The sequence below is a fragment of the Echiichthys vipera genome (assembly GCF_963691815.1).
Source record: "Echiichthys vipera genome assembly, chromosome: 14".
NCBI lineage: Eukaryota > Metazoa > Chordata > Actinopteri > Perciformes > Trachinidae > Echiichthys > Echiichthys vipera.
Genome location: NC_139839.1, coordinates 22,520,372 through 22,541,451, shown reverse-complemented (window position 1 = coordinate 22,541,451; position 21,080 = coordinate 22,520,372). Strand labels below are relative to the sequence as shown.

Sequence of the window (21,080 nt, the reverse complement as noted above, 5' to 3'; positions counted from 1 at the left end):
TCTCTTTAATACTGACTTCCGTTATCTTATTTCTTTGTAGCTGACATGTGCATTGAGAAGAGCCTCTTGCTCTTCAGATTTACCCCTTGTGGAATACCGTCCCAGGACAGCGACTCTTCCAAGACTACAGAGGGCAGCAGTGCTCCACTGCTCCGCTCAAGTTCAATCTCAGAAGGGGACTTCCAGGCTAGCTCCCCTAAGGGACCTCAGACTGCAGGGTGTGAGGAGAGCGGGGATGCCAGGGAAGCACAGAGCCAGCCCTCTGGGGCTCAACCACAAAACTCATCTGCTTGTGGGCACAACACGCAAGGCCACAGAGGTTCCATAGAGAGCCTGTCCTCCCAGTCAGGAGAACCAGCCTCACCCTCCGCCTTCCCCCGTAAACCCCCATTCAGTCGGGCACGCCTACGCCTTCTGTCCTGTCGATCTATAGAAGAGCCCCGCATGACCCCCTCCATCAAGGATCGCTACCCTATACTCAAACACATCCTAAACTTTATAAAGGACCAGGCTCTCACAACAGCAAGGTGACTGACCTCCAGTCTTCTATTTAGCATTTTTTTTTAAATATATTTACCATATGAGGTTAAATCATCCAAATTTTCCTCTTGTAGCATTCTGCAGACTCTGTCCCTGAGCAAAGCCCAGGCTCTAAGTGTGTGCAGGGTCCTGGAGATGGTTCAGCAGTGTTTACGGTCCCTGGGAAAGCCACACCTCTTCCAAGCCCCCTGCATCTTGTTCCTACAGGAGCTGCTAGCATGCCAGAAAGATTTCACCTGGTACATCTGTAGAAAATGTTTTCAGTTAAAGTGGAAAAACAATATGCGGACATACAATTGTACAGTAGTATTTAACCCAAGATTTATTTATTTTTTTTGCTTTGTCTCTTTCAGTTATTTCTCTCAGTTGTCAGACAGTGGGCAGAAGCTAGGAGAGGAGGTAAGGCATTCCTACCATCAGTTGGTGCTCATGCTGGTGGAGGCAGTGCAAGGCTTCAGCAGCCTGAACGAGAAGTAAGCTATAATCCTGGTAACACACTTTTTTCACACATGACTGGATTCACTGAAGTAAAAAAGCATGATTTCAAGTGTGTGTGTATGTGTGTGTGTGTAACCTGACCCTCATCACTGCTTTCCAGAGCCCTGCTACCAGCCCTGTCATGTGTGCAGACCTGCTTATTGCACCTTCTCGACATGAGCTGGGAGGTACATGACCTTCCTCTCTTCCTGAATATCAAGCTTCCTGACCTCCTGCTCAGTATGTCCCAGGAGAACATCAGTGTCCATGACATTGCCATCAGGTAATATCCGACCCATTTCAGAGAATAAGACTCCGCAAGTTAGAAATGAAGTGCTTTTTGTTGATAACTGATAAGGCTGGCAAAAGACACAGCTTTCATTTTTATGAATCAATGGTCTAAACTGCTTTGTGCTTTGAGTCTTTATTTCAAATATCTTACTATATGTTAAGCAGTGTCCCAGCCATTTAAATTGCGAAGATGTTTAAATATTTCTGGGGTTTAAATTTATTTTCAGTCAATGGACAGAGGAGGATGAGATTGCAGACTACAAGAAGAATCAGGAGTGGATGGATGAGTGTATGGACGGTATGTTTGAGAAGTGGTATGACAAAATCGATGAAGAGGAGTCCATGGAGGACAGAAGAAAGGTAAATCAAAGTGCATAAAGAAATGCAATCATTAGAAAACAACCTTAACCTGGCTGCCCCATAATGTTGGTGTACTATCAGTGGATATGTCTAACATCTGCCATGGAGGTTATAACAAGACTAACAGCCATGATGCAACCATGATAGCAGCTCTGTACAGCTGTACTGTACACAACAGTTCTTTCAGCTATATGCTAACACTGACAATGCTGATATTCTGATGTTTAGCAGGTGGTGAAATTTGTTTGCGTCATTTCACACAAAAGCATTTGAAACTCCTAAAGATTTAGTGTATATCTGTTGAACAATACATACCCCCACACAAACACTAAATAATGGGTAAGAATGAGGTAGATAATGTAATATCTATTGCCTGTCACAATATGACCAAATCAAAAAAAAAACATCCGTCTATAACACTCATTGTAATGTAATGTAACTATGTAAGCATAGGTAGGGACGTTTGCTGATAATATTACTGTTAATTTCTCGGTGTTATCCACAGATGCACATGTTCATTGCTCGTTATTGTGACCTGCTCAATGTTGTGATCTCCTGTGACGGCTGTGAGAGGATGGCACCTTGGCATCGCTACCGATGTCTGCAGTGCATGGATATGGACCTCTGCAAGACCTGCTTCCTCAGTGAGCACTCCACTACTCATACACTCATGCAATCACTAAGTCAGGTGAGAGCAGCAGAGCAAATCTAAATGTGACTGTTTTTCTAACCAGGTGGCGCTAAGCCTGAGGGTCATGAGGATGACCACGAGATGGTGAACATGGAATATGCCTGTGACCATTGCCAAGGGCTCATTGTAGGCAGCAGGATCAACTGCAACGTCTGTGAAGACTTTGACCTGTGCTTTGGCTGTTACAATGCAAAGAAGTATCCTGACAGGTGACACATTTAAAGTTTCTTATGCTGTTAAAACACACTTACTTTCAGAATTGTTGATTTCATTATTTTTAATTTTCCTATCTCTAGCCACCTGCCCACCCATCGGATCACAGTCTACCCCATGGTGACCATACGAATCAGTGACCGTCACCGCTTGATCCAGCCTTACATCCACAACTACTCCTGGCTACTGTTTGCTGCTTTGGCCCTATACACGTCCGAACTGAGCAGTCAGAAGCAAATGGAGGGAGAGTCTTTGGACAGCAACACCTTAAGCCAGGCGTCAGCCCTGCAGACACACTGCTCCCAACTCATCACTGATTGTCTGCTCAAGGGGCAGACTGGCAAAGGTAAGTCCAAACCAGAATTTTTTTTTTTTAAAGGAGTCTTTTGACATTTTAGGAAATCATTACTTTACTTACCAAAACTTAGATGACAAGACTTGTATGCTGCGTTATTATAAAGCCAGCAGCTGGTTAGCTTAGTTTAACATAAAGAATAGAAGCAGACTGGGATAACAAGACAAGGAATTCACCACACTCGCCATTTTTTTAGTTTTGTACGGTTTAAATAAACAAGATACTGTGACATGCTAATGAATGAGTTTTATAGATGAAGAAGATTTTCTGAATATTTGAGTAAAGCCAGGCCAGCCTACTTTTATGTTAAGCTTAGAAGAGCTGCAACGATTAGTCGACTAAAATTATCACAAACTATTTTAATAACTGATTCATTGTTAAAATAATTTTCATGCAAACATGGCATAAAATGCTCTTTTCAGCTGCTCAAATGCACATGCTAGAGATTTCCTGCATGTCTCTGTTTTATATCCTACTTAAATGAATATCTTTGGGATTTGGACTGACAAAACATTTAAAGACATCATGTTGGACTTTGAGAAACTGGGATGGACATTTTTCACTATTCTGACATTTTATAGACCAAACGATTGATCGATCAGTCTAGAAAATAATCAGCAGATTAATCAGTAATAAAAAAATGTTTTAGTTGCAACCCAAAGGCAAAGTCAACCATCTTCTGGCTCTAGCTTGATGTTTAGCATACAGATGCAGAGTATTTCCCAAAATGCAGAACCATTCCTTGAAACTAAATGGTGGGCTTGGGAGAGATGCATTTCCTCTATCAATTCATTTCATAACAAACATTTTTCTGATAAACTTAAAACAATACTCAGAATTTTCAAAATGACTAAAATGCTACTGGGGCTTGCTTTATTATTTGTCCATTTGTCACATGGTATCTCCGATTCTTTTTACCTGTATTTTTAGGTTTTGGCCTTTTATATGGTAAATCATTCTTTGCCATTCCACGTAGGTCTCCGTTCCTCAGCCTTGCTCGCTCTGCTGTCGTCCAATGAATCAGCTTCTGATAGTGAGCTGTGCCCAGTCTCCCCAGAGTCGTCTCAGGAGCTCAGCACAGCCACTGACACCTCATCTCTTCCTGGCAGCACTGCCGCAATCTGCTCCCCATCATCTCCCAGGGCCATGGTGAGGCACAGAAGTCACATTATAAGATCATATAAAGATGCAGTAGGGAAGTGGATTATTACAGTGGCAGGAAGTAGAACAGAAAAAAACTATTAAATTGTTATCCTCTCACCACTAGAGTAAACCATCAGGAATGGAGAACAAGGCAAAGGAGGTGGGCTCGCCTCCCCCTGCTCCTTCAGAGGTGCCATCTCCCCCAGGCACTGGAGAGGGGGAGAAAAAGAAGCTGGTTAACCAAGACACCCTGGACTCCCCCAGCCTCAGCCAGACACCTTCTGTGTCCAGTGAGGACCCCCTCTCTCCTGTGGTCCGACGTAAGGCCTGAGACTACCTCCACCAGGCTGATTACAGCTCTGATTGTGTTCTTTAGTGATTATGACTTTCCCTGAACTGGCCTAATTAACCGTGTATGTTTTTTGCTATTCTCCGCTTCAGAGTCTGGTCCAGGAACAGTCAACTCTCCAGCATCTGACGTTGTCAAGGAAACAGATGAGAGGCTGCCCCAGGTTCCCCTTCAGGAGCATGTGTTTTCAGAGTGCTCCAGAGAGAGGATCCTGGGACTACTAGCAGCCATGCTGCCGCCAGCAAAACTAGTATGTGAAACCAAAGACCAGTTTTTAGGTTGAGATTCTACACAACATTATGTCACGTTGGACATTTTGGGAAATACATATTCACTTTCTTGCGGAGTGTTGGCTGACAAAACGACACTTCTCTCTCTGTCTGAGCGTTAAATATGAAGCTGCAGCAAGTTAGTTTTAGTGTTGTAAGTTTGAAAAACAGCAAGTCTGATTCTGTCCAAAGGTAACAAAATCTGCCTACCAACACATTATATCTCATTTTTTTAACCCGTACAAAAATGTTTACGGGATTTCAAGTGGCGGACTACTTTTTGGGTTGGTGCAACTTTCTAGAGTTTTGTCATCACCCTGTGGTTGCCAGGAAGTCACTGCTCTCAGCCAAGAAAGAGTCCCACACATAACACCCCAAAAAAAACACAAAGTGTCATTGATACACATATATATATTTTTTTTAAAGCTTTTGTACAAACAAGACATATAATGTGTTTATTGGTGACTTTTAGAGGGGCACATTTTGTTCCCTTTGGACAGAGTTTCCTTTCTCTGTGTTAAGCTAAGCTATCCATCTACTGGCTGTAGCCTTATATTTAACAGACAGATACGTCAACTGAAACAAATACACAATAGTCTATCAACACTTTGTCCATGTAACGTTTACACCTTCTCTCTTATATCCCCAGGGCAGCACTCTGTCTCTGCCCAGTCTGAACTCCATCCTGCCCAAGCTCTTCAGGGCAGTGATTTCCAATGCCGGCTCTCTCAATGAGACCTACCACCTCACCCTGGGACTACTAGGTCAGCTGCTGCTCCGAATCCCTCCGATGGAGGCAGACACTGCCGTCACAGAGGCCCTGGCTGAAAAATATGACCTGCTAACACAAGGAGAGGCAGCCTGTTCAGACACCCAAGGCTGGAAGACCACCCAGCTCCTTTTCAGCCTAGGGGCAGTCTGTTTAGACAGGTAAAGAAAAAAAGGAAAACCTGATCACCGAAATGCAATGTAGTTTATAAATCAGTTTTGTTGATGACATACCTGCAGATATTAATACTAACAACAGGTCTGCACTTGTCAGCACCTAGAGGGATTTTAGCCAATCTGGAACAGCCATGTGAAATATGTTTCTACCCTGATAAAAGCAAATGTGCAAATGAAAATAAAATGACTTGCATGCTCACTTTGTGAAGTTGCACAATATAATCTAGCAATCTTATCTTAGGCTGCATGTGTAGTCATGGCACTGGATCTCCATCTTCAATCATCTTTATAAATTTGAATAATGCAAAAATGTTGTGCAAATTGGCCCTTTTATCAAGTTAAAAACTTTCTTTCATTTGGTGTATCCAGTTTTCACCATGACATATTAATTCCACCACAGTTATTACATGGTAGAGACTGGTGGCATCAGTTAATCACAGTTGAGAATTTATGTTCCAGAAAACTTATAGATGCTTGTACCGTTGTTTCTGTGCTTTTGATAACTGATGAAGACATATTTGCAAACCATCAGCAGTTATAGTTATTTTGATATTTTTCTCTTGTTTTCCTCTGTTGTGCAGTCGTATTGGTCTCGATTGGGCCTGCACAGTGGCAGATATTTTACACAGTCTGAATGCTTGTCCTGAGTGGAGTACAGTCATCGCTGCCTTTACTGACCACTGTATTCAGCAGCTACCACAAACTCTCAAACGCACCAACCTCTTTACCCTGCTGGTGCTGGTGGGCTTCCCCGAGGTAGGTAGTACACATACCATCTGAATGGTAGTTCACGGTGCTCCCTCACTTTCTAAGCCCAGATGTGACTCCTCTGTGTGTCTGTCAGGTGCTGTGTGTGGGCACCCAGACAGTGTTTATCGACAACGCCAATGAGCAGCACAACATGATCTTGCTCAAACACTTCACAGAGAAGAACCATGCTGCAGTGGTGGATGTTAAGACACGCAAAAGGAAAACAGGTTTGTGCAGTTATAGCACACTGTAATTCCTTTACCAGTGTGTAGAAATTAACATGGTATTAACCCTCTGTGTGCTTCCTCCTCCTCTTTCTAGTGAAGGACTACCAACTCATCCAGTCTCAGGATTCCACTGCAGCTGGTCTTCCAGGGCAGTCAGAGGGGCAGGGCTCCCCAAAGGCCCTGCTCAGCCGTTACCTGAGCAATTTCACCTCTATCATCAGCCACCTATTGCAGACCAGCCAGGACAACGGCTCTCCTGATGCTGTTGAGGCATCCTGGGTTCTCTCCTTGGCCCTTAAAGGCCTCTACAATACACTGAAGGTACCTGCCATGACCTAGGAATGTGTTTCAATACCACTCCAAAATTTAGGGCTAGGAACAAGTCACTTAGATCATATACAATTAATCCAGAGGTGGTGTTCTAATTCTGTTGTGTCCTCTTGTGTAGAAACATGGAGTAGAGCAGGCTCAGGAGGGCATCCAGCAGTCAGGACTGACCCAGCTGCTGGTGAGGAAGTGCAGCAAAGGGACAGGTTTCAGCAAGCTATGGTTGCTGCGAGATCTAGAGATTCTCTCCATCATGCTCTACTCCTCCAAGAGGGAGATCCATTCCATGGCACAGGACCCTGAGCGAGACCAAAGAGAGCAGGACAAGGAGCACGACTCTGACCACTCCAGTAGCTGTGCTGACGACACAGACGTCAACAAATCTGACCCCTTAGAGGGTCTCGATGAGGAAACAAAGATTTGCTTCCAGGTGACGAGGCATACTACTTAGAATACATGCAGCAAAAATGTAGTATGATGTATTAATCTAAAGTCTCGTTTTCTTTTTTCAATGCAGATCACCCATGATGCCTTAAACGCCCCTCTGCCCATCCTGCGGGCTATGTATGAGTTGCAGATGAAAAGAACTGACTCCTTTTTCCTGGAGGTGCAGAAGAGGTCAGAATTGACTTCAGTATAGAGACTTTCTTTTTAATTTAGTTTTTTATCTGATCCACCATGGTAAAGGTCATGATTTACAATATCATACTGCATCTCTGTTAAACATTGTACTTTTGTGTTATTTTCAGATTTGATGGAGAAGAGATAAAAACAGATGAGACAATCCGTACACTGGCTCAGAAGTGGCAACCTAACAGGCGGCCTCGCTCTGAGGAGAGGAACACCAAGGCCGTAGACACTGATATGATTGTGGTGTCATGCGTGGTGAGTTGTTTAGAAATGTGCCTTGAAATAGAATATTTTTTCATGAATTGTATTGAATTATACAGTGGTTTTGAGAAGCACCACCTAGAAATAGCTACTAACATTACAAACGATGGCAAGAAGGGATAGGATACTCTGAGAAAAAGTTTGAAGGAGATGTTTTGATATGTGTCCCCAACCCCCCCACCCGCCCCCAGTCTAAACCCAGTCACTGTGAAAAGGCCACAGAGGAGATCAACGTAGTGGCCCAGAAGCTCATCACAAATTCAGAGAGTGACCTACAGCTCAGCTATGCCAAACAGAGGCGCACCAAAAGTTCAGCTCTCTTGCACAAGGAACTCGATGTGCGAAGCAATCGGGCAGTTCGTCAATACCTGGTGAAGGTCAACCAGGCCATCGCCACGCTTTACGCCCGCCACGTGCTGGCCTCTCTGCTGGCCGACTGGCCCGCAGAGACAGCACTGAGCGAGGAGGCCCTGGAACTGAGCGGGGCCTCACACATGGCCTACATCCTGGACATGTTAATGCAGCTGGAGGAGAGGCCGCTCTGGGAGAAGGTGGGTAGAAGTAAAGAGAATGTTGATTTTGTGTTGTGTGTAAAGGCAATATGTGGTTTCCACCTATGATACATTTTAGGTGTTGTGGATTAATGTGATTGTAATTATCCATTTATGATCAGATTCTCCAGAGGGTGCTGAAGGGTTGCAGCCAGAGTATGCTGTGCAGTCTGTCTCTCACTGCTTGCCAGTTCATGGAGGAGCCAGGTATGGCTGTGCAGATCAGAGAGTCCAAACACCCATATGACAACAACACCAACTTTGAAGTGAGTAAACTGCCTTTTTTTGTTTATTTTCTATCATTGCAGCGTAAGTGTTTTTAAGAAGTTAAATTGTCCCTTATTTGACATGCCACTTTCTTAGTTTCAACCTATTCTCTAACTAAATAAGACTTTGCAAAAGATTCTTATTTAAAGCAGGGCATGTCAAGACTCTGAACTGTTGTGTTCATCTTTTCTCTCTTAAGGACAAGGTGCACATCCCAGGGGCCATCTACCTGTCAGTAAAATTTGACTCCCGCTGCTACACAGAGGAAGGCTGTGATGAGCTCATCATGTCCAGCAGCAGTGATTTCCTTCAGGATGTCCACAACTTCAGTGGCTCCCCTCAGAAATGGCCTGATTTTGAGATCCCTGGTGAGGTTTATTGCTATATGTGTCTCTGCATTTCAGATAGTTTAGTTAATAAACTAAATACCGTGTATTAACATGTGTTGTGTGGGTTTCTCAGGCGATACCCTGTACTACAGATTTATGTCAGACATGAGCAACACAGAGTGGGGCTACAAGTTCACTGTTACAGGAGGCCACAGAGGACGCTTCCAGACAGGTACCTTACACTGAAACAGATACTCTCCTTTTCCTTTCCTTTGTTTGTGCAAACATGCTTACTTTGGTAGAGAACAACTCTGGAGAAAAAAATAATGTTCAGGTTGCTAAGGTTGTCACCTGTTTGCATTTTTGCTTGTCTCTTATCAGGTTTTGAGATACTGAAGCAAATGTTAGCAGATGACCAAGTGTTCAGTCATTTGCCACTGGCTGACATCTGGGAGTGGCAAGTGGGTGTGGCCTGTCGTCAAACTGGGAACCAGCGTCTCAAAGCCATTCACTTGTTGCTCCGCCTCCTGCAGTGTCAGTCTCAGACGTAAGAGTCCAACCTTGCTTCTACGTTTCTATTCCCTTCCTTTCAATTCTCTTCGATGCTTCTCGCACTTTTTTCTGTCCTCCCAACATAATATGCACAAATATTCTCACTTGGGCATAAGGCCCATTCAACTGAACCTAAGTCATCAGTGTTGGGAAAGTTCCTTTTCTACATGAACTAGTTCAAAGTTCAGTTCACAAATTTTAAAATGAACTAGTTCCTAGTTCATATTCAAAATTATGAACTAAGTGCACAGTTCCTAAAATTAACTAGTTCATGGTTCTTTTTTAAATATGTTGCTGCAAGCTATTATTTTCAATATTGCTACAGTCTATAAAGAACAACAGACAGCAATAATTGTATCAGTTTTACCACTAAAACAATGCATCAGATTTCATCTTCATATCCGATTTTGATCCTTATCCAACCAGGGTTTACATCAGAACTGAGGGGACAGCATCTCCACATTGTTGCTTAACACTTTGCTGCTGTCCATTCAGTCCACACTGAGAGCAGCTGCAGCTTTCACACCTACAGTGTATTCTCAAAACCAGGAGGAAAAACTTGCTGCTTGAATGGTCTTTTTTAAATGAGAATAGATAAAAAGAAAAACAGGACAGTAATCCTTAAATCTTTTTTTTATTCTAATAATTTTTTCATTTTAGTACATACTAAAAATGACTACTGGAATCCTGCTTCAGTTACATGAATAGTAAAACCAGGAACCAGGCTGAGGTAGGAAATTAAGGTTGAACTTGAAATTAAGTTTATGAAAGCTGGGCTTTCCACTTTACTCAAAGGCTGCAGGTCTCCGTCAGTAAACTGCACCACCAGGTCGTCCAGCTGTGGCTGGGAGATGACAGCGGAGCCGCTACTGTACGCAGTTTGGGTTGAGGATCTGTCTTGACTGTCTTCTGATTTATTTATTTGCTTGCACAGACCTTGTATTGCCGGGTGCTTCAGTTCAATGTGCCGTTTCAGGTTTGCTGTTGATGTGACTCAATTGCTGATTTTTTTTTTTTTTTTTTTTGAAAGTCGGCGGGCAAAGTTTGCATAGAAATATAAGATTGTTCCCATCCTCACCGACCTTGTCTTAAAACTCATTTAGCTGAGAATACGACACCTCCTTGCTGCTTTGTCCCGTACACGTTGCTGCCACTTCCATGCTGTGTTTGGTTCTGATGACGTATGCAGCGGTGCCACACTGGCGGCTGGTGTTGCCAGATTGGGTGTTTTTTCTGCTCCATATTAAGGCCTGTTTACGGTGTGTTTTAGCCTGGGTTTCTATATAGAAATCTGGCGCCCTACTGAACAAAGTTACACTGAGAGACTGTGTCGGTCACTGACACCAGAATGAACAAGATCACAGTAACGTTCATCAGGCAGAATACAGTACATTCAATTCACGTTCGCCCAAAAAACAACGAGTTCATGAACTATCGTTCAGGCACAACACTGTAAGTCGTGGTAATTTTGGTAAGAGGACCCGGTGCAGATTTTGACCTCTGCAGTGTTTTTTCCCCAGAGGTGCAGGACTCCACACAGGGTTTGCATAAAGGCCTTGATAAATCCCTCATGTCCTGGTAGTCACCACGGAGATGAGGTAAAGGATGTGTTTAGGAATTTGCATATGAGCAGACTGAGCTCAGGCTCACATTGACTTCACAAAATGTATGAGAATTGTATTCCCATTTCAATTTTTCTTTTCTTAACACGGAAATATGGCACTCTCCTGGAAAATGTAACAACCCTGTAGTTTACGTTATGGCCATCAGCTTTAATTATTTCAACTACAGAGAAATTGTGTTTCGTGTATCATTTTGGCATGAGGAATTATAATTCCACTGCCCTTGATATGGAGACATTTTCTTGATCTTTAGTTTCCATCTGGCATTAGCAGTTCATGTCGCAGGATTTTAAGCAATGTGAGTTGTCTACATCTACCTCCAAGTTTTTATGCTCACTTTTACCTTTTACCTTTGACATTTGATCAGAGAATCTGATCATTTCTAATGCAGTTCTTTTTGTGTTCTTTTGTGCTGATGATTTAACACAAATTGATGCTGAGTCAAGCTGTCACATAACATTGTCTAGGGGAGGAATGAAAGGGACGTCCTAAATATCTCTTCCCACTTTGCAATTCTATCTGCAACTTTTTACACAAATGTAATGTGGAAACCTGAAGCCTTCAGGTCACATACACCGAGAATGGACTTTTCAGTAAAGTAGTAGGCATCTAGTGGTTTCATTTCTGAAATTACATATATTTGCGTATAAATATTCTGGATTTTGAAAGCTAATTGAACATTTCTGTGGAGAAACCATATCAGACCTTCAGACAAATCATTATTCATAGCATCTTACAACATGTCTGGGAGGCTCTTTGGTTCACCACACATGACCTGACAAACCAGGACACAGCAATAGCAGAGTACAGAGAGCATATCTGATCACTGTAACTGTGTGTTTCATGATACTTCATGATACCATACAGATGGATGCAGAAGTGATTTATTCATTCAAACATCACAGAATTCTCAGCATAAGTATAATCTCATAAACTCTCCTTTCTAATTGTTTTTCTTTCTTTTGGGAAAGTCACTGGACAGGCTCCACATCAGTTTGAGCGGACATGTTTTGCTCAGTTTATGGCCGTTGGAGATTACAAGATAAACATGTTACATGTATGAAGTTGGCTCTCGTTTCTTTTTTTGCCACAGCATTGCTTTTCTCAGAATGTAACTCTTTGTCCTGTTTTGCCCGTGTTTGTTTGTCTAACTATCGATTTGTTTGCACTCCAGAGCCTGTGAGCTGACGCTACTGCGACCTCTGTGGCAGCTCTTTATGTCTATGGAAAACAGCCTGAGCCAGGATCCCACCAGTGTCACCGTGCGACTGCCTCTTCACCGAGCCCTCACTGAACTCTTCTTCATCACAGAGGCCCGTGCCATTGTGAGTGATGCGCACACACACACACGCACACACTTTAACACTCTCACACTCTCACGCACACACGCACGCACACGCAAGCAGGCAGGCAGGCCACATCTAGTGTTGTATAGGTGCTGTTGTTAAAGCTGTAGGTGTGGCTGAATGACATTTGAGATATGTGTTTAGCTGTTTTGGCAGTTTTTGCTGTGATGACAGTTTTATCGACTTTACTGTTGAATGTGAATAAACTCAGCAGGCTGATTGTGTAGAAACCATTTCTTAGTCTGCTTTTGGCCTGATAACATATCTAATATGAGGTAAGTTGAATGAGAGGAGTAAAATTTAATTTGACATTTTATTCTTTCCAGTCTCTGTCTTTCCTCCATCTCTCTGTCTATATCGGCCTGTCTGTGAGATGTGCATGTTTTTCCACCACCCACCTGTTCTGTGCTGGGCTCAGGGCCAATGCCCATCCCAGCCATCTGCCAGACGGCACAGTGCCACACTGGCTCCCTGCAGACTGCTTGGGAGAGAAAGAGATGCTATCCATTTTGTGATGCACATGGGCTTGCTCTCTCTATCTCTGTCCCACTCTCTCTCGCTCTCTTTTTGTCTTGAATTATTGATTAAAAGAGTTCTCAAGGATTATGAGCACGCCGTCAGCCAGGAGTTTCCCATCCGTAGAAGCAATTGAACCAGACAGTCCCAGAAAAGCACTACCTCTCCTGTTCCCTACTGGTCTGGTCGGTGAGGACTGAGGCTACTGATCTGACAATAAAATTACATCAGTTTACTTGTCATTAGGGATGGACTTTGTGCTCCCATCTGCACCAACTGAATGTTGTTTCGTGTGAGGGAGAATGAGTTGTTTAAGTGAAGCAGTACTAGTTGATGAACACAAGGGGGCAGTAGCAGTGCTCTGCAGTTTTGCCTGGGATGCCATTTATGGACACCCCAGTGTTGTGTTAGCAATGATAGGCACCAGCAGAGCATCATCACAGGGCATGACCTTGCATCAAGACAAATGTCTGTGCCGCAGTAGTTCTTCACCTCATCGTGGAGATACATGGATCATGGAGAAACGTGGATGGAACTGTCTCAGAATCGTTCCCGATATAGGTCATTCCATGCCCCGCTAATGATATACATCACTATATAGAATGACAATTCAATAAATGAATAATCTATATGAAATAACTACATGTTAAAGCCTATTTTTGTGTACTCTTGTTTGAATTAACTATTTTCTATTAATAACTTTAACTGCAAAAAATGAACATAAAATGCAAGGATCAGAATGTAAATGATGTAATGCAGTTCAAACATTTTCATATCGTTTTGATGAAATATATCTTCATATTGCCAAGCCTTATGAGTGAGTAATATAACTATTCACTCCCTGTACAGTTGTCATGAATGGGTAAATCAGCTATAGAGATCAAAACTGTTTTTGTACCGGGCTGTAAAAATGTTTATTTCTTCTGTAAAGTTTTAACATTTGTCTCTACCTTATGGGGATTGAATGGCTTTTGGAGACAGCCTCAAGCGGCCACTTAAGGAGCTGCAGTTATTTAGCAGTTCCACGTTGGCTTCATATTTTGACCCTGGTGGTTGCTGCTTTGTTGCACTTGGTTCAGTTCGTGTTCAATACATTTTTTTAAAAGTGTCCGTCAGTTGAAGCTGTATACAGCCAGTGAATGGGCTTCTGAATTTGGTTACACAAAGAGCAACTTGGTTATGAACCATACAGATTGGAGTCAACTGGATTCACTGTTCCATGACTTCTTTACATCTGCATTTGTTCACAGAGGATTTAATGACTAAAATAGAGGGGAACATTTCCTGTTTAAATCCATCCTAAAATGGTCATAGATATTGGAAAACCTTCATCAGCTGTAAGCATCAGTACTCTACCTACAACACACTGAACCATCTGTCACCATACTCCTAAAAAGTAAGGATTAGTGTGGACTAAGGTTGGTGGCCCTCATGTCATGTTGACATATGAGCTTAACTGCAGTGATGACATGCAGCCAAGTTCAACAGCTCTATAATGACTCTACTGTAAAGTCATGGGAAGCTAATAAGTGGACCGGACACTTTATGGAGTCCTCTGTGTCCATATTAGGTCTGAGCCTTGGACCATCTTATTTTAAAGTTTTAGGGTCCAGTGCAGCTCACATTCCAGCCTCAGTCCTTGGTCTTTGTACGCACACAGAGTTCACTGTCAGGTCCACTGAGATTCATTGAACTCCCTACCCCAGGAAGTGAAAGTTAAATTTAGGAATCAAAATAGTATGTCATGCAATACTGACTGTACAAATCGTCCTAGGATGTTCCCCAGCATAAACATTTAGGGTGCTGGGAGATGGATGGTGGACCAGGGCTCTGGGCTGTGTCTCCAGCTCTGTAAAAGCTCCATTTGGCCAGTCTCAGCCCATTTAGCTGCTATGTCGTCTTATCTGTGTTCCCCAACTCCTTGTGCTTATGTAACCCAAGGTACGTATGCCCCGTACGGCTTTGGTGGAAGCGCTCTTCAGTTTGTTTATAATTTTGATTGAGTGTTCCAACATTCCACAGTTGAATTTAATGCTGAGATGGAGATGAAGAGTGGTCAGGGAACCAGGCCTCATTTATAACTGAATTCATCCCTTATGTAACCTCTTAGGGTAGTCTGTTCCTGGAAATTCTTTAATCATGACCGTTATCCGGTCTGTGAGGTTATCTGTGTTTATTTGCGAGCCGCATTTGGAAACATGGCGGGAGACCATTTTGCTACCAGACTCTGCTGTGTTTTCCAGGCGCAGGGCATCCTCCAGGAATACTTGTTAGCCATGACCACTGACGACCAGCTCCGCAATCACACTGCAATGGTAAGAAATAAACCTTGTATGTTTTTGCATAATAACCACTAATGACTTTTTACATCTTTGCCTTTTTAGATTCAAAGTCCTGCCGTCAGCCAGGCTCTCACATGTCATCCTGTTTACAGTTGTTTACAGTTTTGAATTGCTGCCTGACATGGATGATAGTAGTTCAAAGAAACTCACCCTGAAGTGTGCTAATATTATGCAACCCTCTTTCTTAAACACGCAGTCCTATTGGTTGAACAGTCTAAAGTCGCAGTGAGTCAGCTTGCGGCTGGAGTCTCTTTCGCTAGTGAATCACCAAGCTGTTGACACCCAGCAGATCCCTCTGTACCCCCCTCCCATTGTTTTGAATGTGTGGGACGCACTCAGGACTAATGCATTTGGTAATTACAGTCCATTAGAATTTGTGGCATAGCGAGCCACAGCGTTCTCTGTACTGTGGACCCTGTCATACAACAAAGGAGTCTGAATGCAGTTAAGAGGAGCAGAGGATGCGGGGTGATGAAAAACATGGTGGGCGGTTCTGTTGCGCAGTTACCTAATACCTGTCAGGTTGAAAACAAAGCCATGGATGACTTGGCAGTAGTCATAACTATTATAGCAGCAATGCAAAGTCCAAGAGCAAATTTGGCTGAGGTTCACTTTCAAAGGGTTGGAAAAATATTCCAAAGCCATCCATTACAAAACAAATTCCCTTACTTGGGACTACTCTACAGTTCTCTCCTCCAGTTAGTGTTATTTTAAGTGAGTCTATTAAACCACTGTACAAGTTTTGTAGTGTTCAGAGGATCATATTCCCTCTACTCGTCCACACTTTTATTTATACTGTGATTCACATAATTAAACATGGATAACAGTTTAAAATACGTGTTTTCGATATGTCATTGGCAAATAACTTGCATGCTAGGATCTGAGCACACAAACAGTCAAATCGGCAAGTACTGTACTGAAGTGTGGTGGGGCCCGGGGCATTACCTGGAGCTGCAGTGGACTTCTCAGCCCCAAAATCAGTGGCTAAATGGTATTTTTCAAGAAAAACTTAAAAACTAAATAAAAAAGGGACACATGATTGAACAGTGTATATTGTGTATTGTGAAAGAGAATTCTCACCTGACTCTACAGTTCTCCACAGCTCTACTGAGCTTTTTAGTATCTTTCAGCTCATTGTTTTTATTTTAAAGCCTGCTGCTTTACTGTCTTGGTTCACTCCACCACTCTCATCAAGCTGATTTCCAGCCACAGCAGACAGTTGTTGTCAGCAAACAATCTCTGATAAATCACTGTGAGCTACCAAACAGCGATATCGTGCTCCAACTTGTGTACCAATGTGTACCAACAAAAACTCTTTGTCACTCTGTAAACTGTGTTGGTTTGGATAGCTTAACCAGCATGTTTATTGGTACAGCAGCTGTATTTAATACATTACCACTGGAAACAGATCACATTTTTTATGTCTTCTGAATCCAGTGGTAATGTTTTAAATACAGCCTGTTGAAATGAAGATAAAAAACCTATTCCTGAATTCCAACCAACAATATTGTAGACCATATTTCCCATTATCGTTTTTAATGATTGATAACTTCAGAACTGCTCTAGGCATTCACAGTAAGCTTTTTGGTCTTGGACAAAGTTTTGATCAAAAGGAGATTTTGACCTGATAGTGGCATCCGTCAAACGTCACAAAACAAGACACCAAGAAATACTCCTTTGGTAAACCAAGGACCAAGACCCACTTACAGCTATCATCACCAACCTGCAGGCAGCAGTGAACAAATGACAGTTCAATCTGTCAAGCACTTTTGTGTATTAAGTAGGGTGACGTAGCTGCACAGAAGTCCTTGATTCATCGGTTTAATCACCCTCAATTTGCCTATTTATCATCACTCAACATGCATCATAGGTGACATTTCTCACATCTTGTTTAATAGGTTTACAATGCTTGATTCTATATTTCTATAGAAACTTATATTTCACATACTTCTTTTTATTGTGTAGGCTCTGAAGAACATTGCTGCCATCAGCCTGGCTATCAACTACCCCAATAAATCTACCAAGCTCCTCAACATGGCCCCCTGAGAGAAACGAGAACAACCTGAAGGGGACACATCCTGGCTCAGCTGGTTCACTTTGAACAAGCAACGGAGAGGTGAGGGAGAGAAAAACCTCCCTAACCATCCAGTGCTGTCCTTCTTAAAGGACCCCCTTCACCCTGCTGACTTTCTGCAGTACTCTGGACAGGAGTTGTGGAGGGGTACTCAAAAAGCACTTTCCACACTTACTCACAATCCTTTTTGCCTTAGGTGAATCCAGTATATCAGCATGTGCATTCACTGGAACAGGAACTATTGCGGGGTCTCTTTTCTTTTCTTTTTTTTTTTACTTGAAGATGCCGTGCTAAAGGACATGAAGTGTGCCAAATTTGTGACCTTCAAAGGGAAGTATCTTCCTTTTTTCCTGCCTTTCTTCCACATAAACAGCAGCCACTCTGGGTTACATAGTTGATCATGGTGAAAACAGGTCACCTTGGCGACTTGCGTGTCTCAGTGGACATGTAGAGCATCCTAAAAATACTGTCCAGGACAGAGGAGTCCCATTAGTCACCATGAGGAGAAAGTACTGACCTACTAGCTCCTTCCTTCCTTCCTTAATTTTACCTACACTTCCTTCCTCCCAACCTTCTCTGCTACTTACTTCTTTCCTTATCACGGAACAGAAGTAGATGATGGTATTTTTAGGGCTCCAATTGAAGGATCAGTTTATCATCACAGGTATTCGAAACATATATCTGATCTGCGACTTTGTGTCATGATATGCACAAAGATCCACTTCCAAACTGCTAACAGTTCAATCGGGCTCAACAGGATTAAGACGACACTAGCCATAATCTCTGCAAAGGGTGAGAATTAACTTTACAGCTGAGGGAAGTTTGTGATAACATACTATTGCAATGCATTCCTCCATGTTATTCTATCAATATGTTGAAGTAATTTTCACTCCATTGCCAGTGAATGAATGAAAGACCATTATGATGTCAAATGCTGTTCACAAAAAATGGTTAACAGCAAAAAAGAATTCATTGAATGCCCCAGATCTCTTTAAGGCCTTCAGTTTTATCCACAGATGTATTTATTCATTATTATTATTTTATCTAACGTATAATTAAGTCCACCACTTTACGAGAACCCTATTTTCCACAGCAGTGAAAGAAAATCTGAATCATAAATAATGGTGTATCACAATATCATGTCCCCATACATTGTGTATTGTAATGAATGCAAAAATATTACACAAATATCTATAACTGCAAACACCGCTGATTCCCACTAATACACAGATGAGTCACTTTAAAAACCGAATTGACTGTCATTGTTGAGATTTAAAATAGACACATTATGCCACTTATCACGAGTAACACATGTCATATTTTGTAAGCTGAAAAAGTTGAAATCTTTAATACTGAATTACCTCATCTTTTTAATTACACAGATAATCGGTGTGATGCTTCCTTCAATGTTTAATGTGACTTTCAACCACATTACACTAACCCCACATTTGATTAAAGCTGAGATCCACCTGTAGCCACTTCCACACACATCAGTCATGTACTTTCATGTTAAAGAAGGCATCAAGTTTTGTATGGTGACAAATCTTGACAAGTGTTTTAAAGAGTGAGTTAGTTGGGGTTGTTTTCCAATCTTTACTGTATTCATTTCAGATAAAGATATTCTTTAAGTTTTAGGAAGTCATGGTGGTTTATACCAAAGAAACCAATCATTGTGAGCCAGGAAACATCTCTGATTTAGACTCTGTTGTGTTTTTTATTTAAATTTTTTACTTTTATTTTTTAAATGGTCCCCTCAAGGACCGTAGAATAGCTCGGTGGTTTTGTTTACACAAACATCAGCTGCAGTGAGGAGAGAGGAAGAGATACATGGTCTCCATTTGGCTTCTACGACGCCTCACCTATCTACGACGTGCCTATGGTTAAAAATGAAGCAATCATAATTTAACTCATGTTAGCCGAATAGTTATTAATTATATTTTAAAGAGAAATATATTGTTTCATTTGAAGTTTTTTGTAACTTTTTACTTTTAATGTTGGTTTTCTTTTTGCGAGGATGCTTGATATTTGAGGCTGACTAATTTGAATGTACATATCTGTGAATAATAATTGCACAGAGGAAAGACTTTGATATCAACCCCTAACAAATAAACTTTATCGGGCACTAGCGGATGGACACTTTGATTCTGATTTTGTATGCATGGCACATTGAAGGTTAAAACACGTACTGCTTGGGTAGTTGTGTGATCCATTTCTAATAAAAATAGAAATGACTCAAATAAAACCTCTGCTGTCGTCTCTTCTATGTGTAGGCTCACCAGAGAATTTCTATGGACCGACAAATAATGTATCGATCACGCGGTCGACATTGATTAAAGCCCACACACTCACTCCCAGCAGATACTGTACTCAGTGATCCAACACCACGTCAATAGTTCTGTTTTGTAGTGCTGCTTCTAGCCCTTTTACCTCCAAAGAAAATAAGTAGATGTTACACTTTATTTCACACATACCCACATATCCAGCAAAAACATTCCTTTCTGAAATCAAAAAGTCCTTTTCTGTGTTTTTGTCCGGGCAGAACGTGGCTTCTGTTTATTTTAGTCTCTTCTTGCACACTGGGTTTTTACCTCGAAGGCCCCTCAGCTCCTGGTCTGCCTCTTATCTCTCCCCTGCCTGGAATCTGGAGTCTCAGGGGCAGAGACAGTACTGATGATGGGAGTGATGAGCACTGGGGCGATAATGACATCAAATGGAGGAAATATTCAATAAGGCTCCAGATGATCCAGTGCTCCTCTGCACTACCCAAGCCCCCCCACCGGAGTGAGTCAGCTGTCCTTGTCTCCCCTTTGCTCTGTCTCCTGCTTCCTTTTCACCAAGGATCCCAGTGCTCTCATTTAGCCAAGGTGAAAAGAAACAGCTGTGAAGGTAGAGAGAAAACAGAAAAGGTTTAAAGTAACTGTAATGTCACGATATGGGGATGTTGCCGTTAAGCTGAGTGATACTTTGTTGAGATTAGGCATTTGTGATTTTGGCTAGAGCAACATTTTTAACAGTTACACATTTTAAACGTGCAGTATTGGACTGTAGCAGAGTGAAATGCACACACAAAAAAAGATCCAAACAGATTTCACATGTTCAACATGTCTTCAGATTGTACCATTACATACTATGGGGTCCCAAAGTGTGCAATAAGTGATGAATATAATTAATTATAACGAAAATACTCACGAGTCAGTGATATAATACATACAAATTACTCAATTAAAGAAAAACCAAGTTATAATAAATAATTTCATCATTCTTATTTTCAAAATAGAGTTTTATATTAATTGTTTTGTGTGTGTAAAAAAGGCTCCTTTCAATGGTGTTGTCACCACCCCCCTCACTTTTCAGCCAATCAAATGCTGCCTATCTCCTAAGCCAATAAACAATGCTATCACATTTAGAACTAGAGACTTTGGACCAGTCCCAGCCTGGTCAGATGTGTCTATGAAATGATGAAGCGTCTTGGATGAGAGGTGAAACGTTTTCCTAGACAAATAACCAAGTCCTGTTGCTTTTGACTAAAATTGCTTTGGGGATAACGTTGACCTGGACTAATAAGAACATCCACAGGCTTAACGAGAGACTAGCAACATCAAATCAGGCCAGGGGCGTAAAGGGATGGGGCAATGGCCCACTTCCTCCCCCCT

The 21,080-nt window shown here is 42.0% G+C and overlaps 1 protein-coding gene across 1 annotated transcript in view; it reads left to right on the top strand.

Moving 5' to 3' along the window:
• Positions 1-19,558, top strand: part of zzef1 (zinc finger, ZZ-type with EF hand domain 1) — a 34,562-nt gene extending 15,004 nt beyond the window's left edge. Inside the window, exons 29-54 of the mRNA XM_083926507.1 lie at positions 41-527; positions 615-779; positions 894-1,013; positions 1,139-1,300; positions 1,536-1,668; positions 2,174-2,312; positions 2,403-2,568; positions 2,656-2,918; positions 3,904-4,076; positions 4,195-4,390; positions 4,512-4,669; positions 5,338-5,618; positions 6,215-6,389; positions 6,478-6,610; positions 6,705-6,931; positions 7,059-7,367; positions 7,455-7,555; positions 7,687-7,822; positions 8,020-8,379; positions 8,502-8,645; positions 8,846-9,014; positions 9,109-9,207; positions 9,357-9,522; positions 12,324-12,474; positions 15,255-15,326; positions 17,319-19,558. Of these exons, the coding sequence (XP_083782633.1) occupies positions 41-527; positions 615-779; positions 894-1,013; positions 1,139-1,300; positions 1,536-1,668; positions 2,174-2,312; positions 2,403-2,568; positions 2,656-2,918; positions 3,904-4,076; positions 4,195-4,390; positions 4,512-4,669; positions 5,338-5,618; positions 6,215-6,389; positions 6,478-6,610; positions 6,705-6,931; positions 7,059-7,367; positions 7,455-7,555; positions 7,687-7,822; positions 8,020-8,379; positions 8,502-8,645; positions 8,846-9,014; positions 9,109-9,207; positions 9,357-9,522; positions 12,324-12,474; positions 15,255-15,326; positions 17,319-17,399 (4,766 nt within the window). The 3' untranslated portion in view covers positions 17,400-19,558. The remainder of the gene's footprint in view (positions 1-40; positions 528-614; positions 780-893; positions 1,014-1,138; positions 1,301-1,535; positions 1,669-2,173; positions 2,313-2,402; positions 2,569-2,655; positions 2,919-3,903; positions 4,077-4,194; positions 4,391-4,511; positions 4,670-5,337; positions 5,619-6,214; positions 6,390-6,477; positions 6,611-6,704; positions 6,932-7,058; positions 7,368-7,454; positions 7,556-7,686; positions 7,823-8,019; positions 8,380-8,501; positions 8,646-8,845; positions 9,015-9,108; positions 9,208-9,356; positions 9,523-12,323; positions 12,475-15,254; positions 15,327-17,318) is intronic.
• Positions 19,559-21,080: the final 1,522 nt, after the last annotated feature.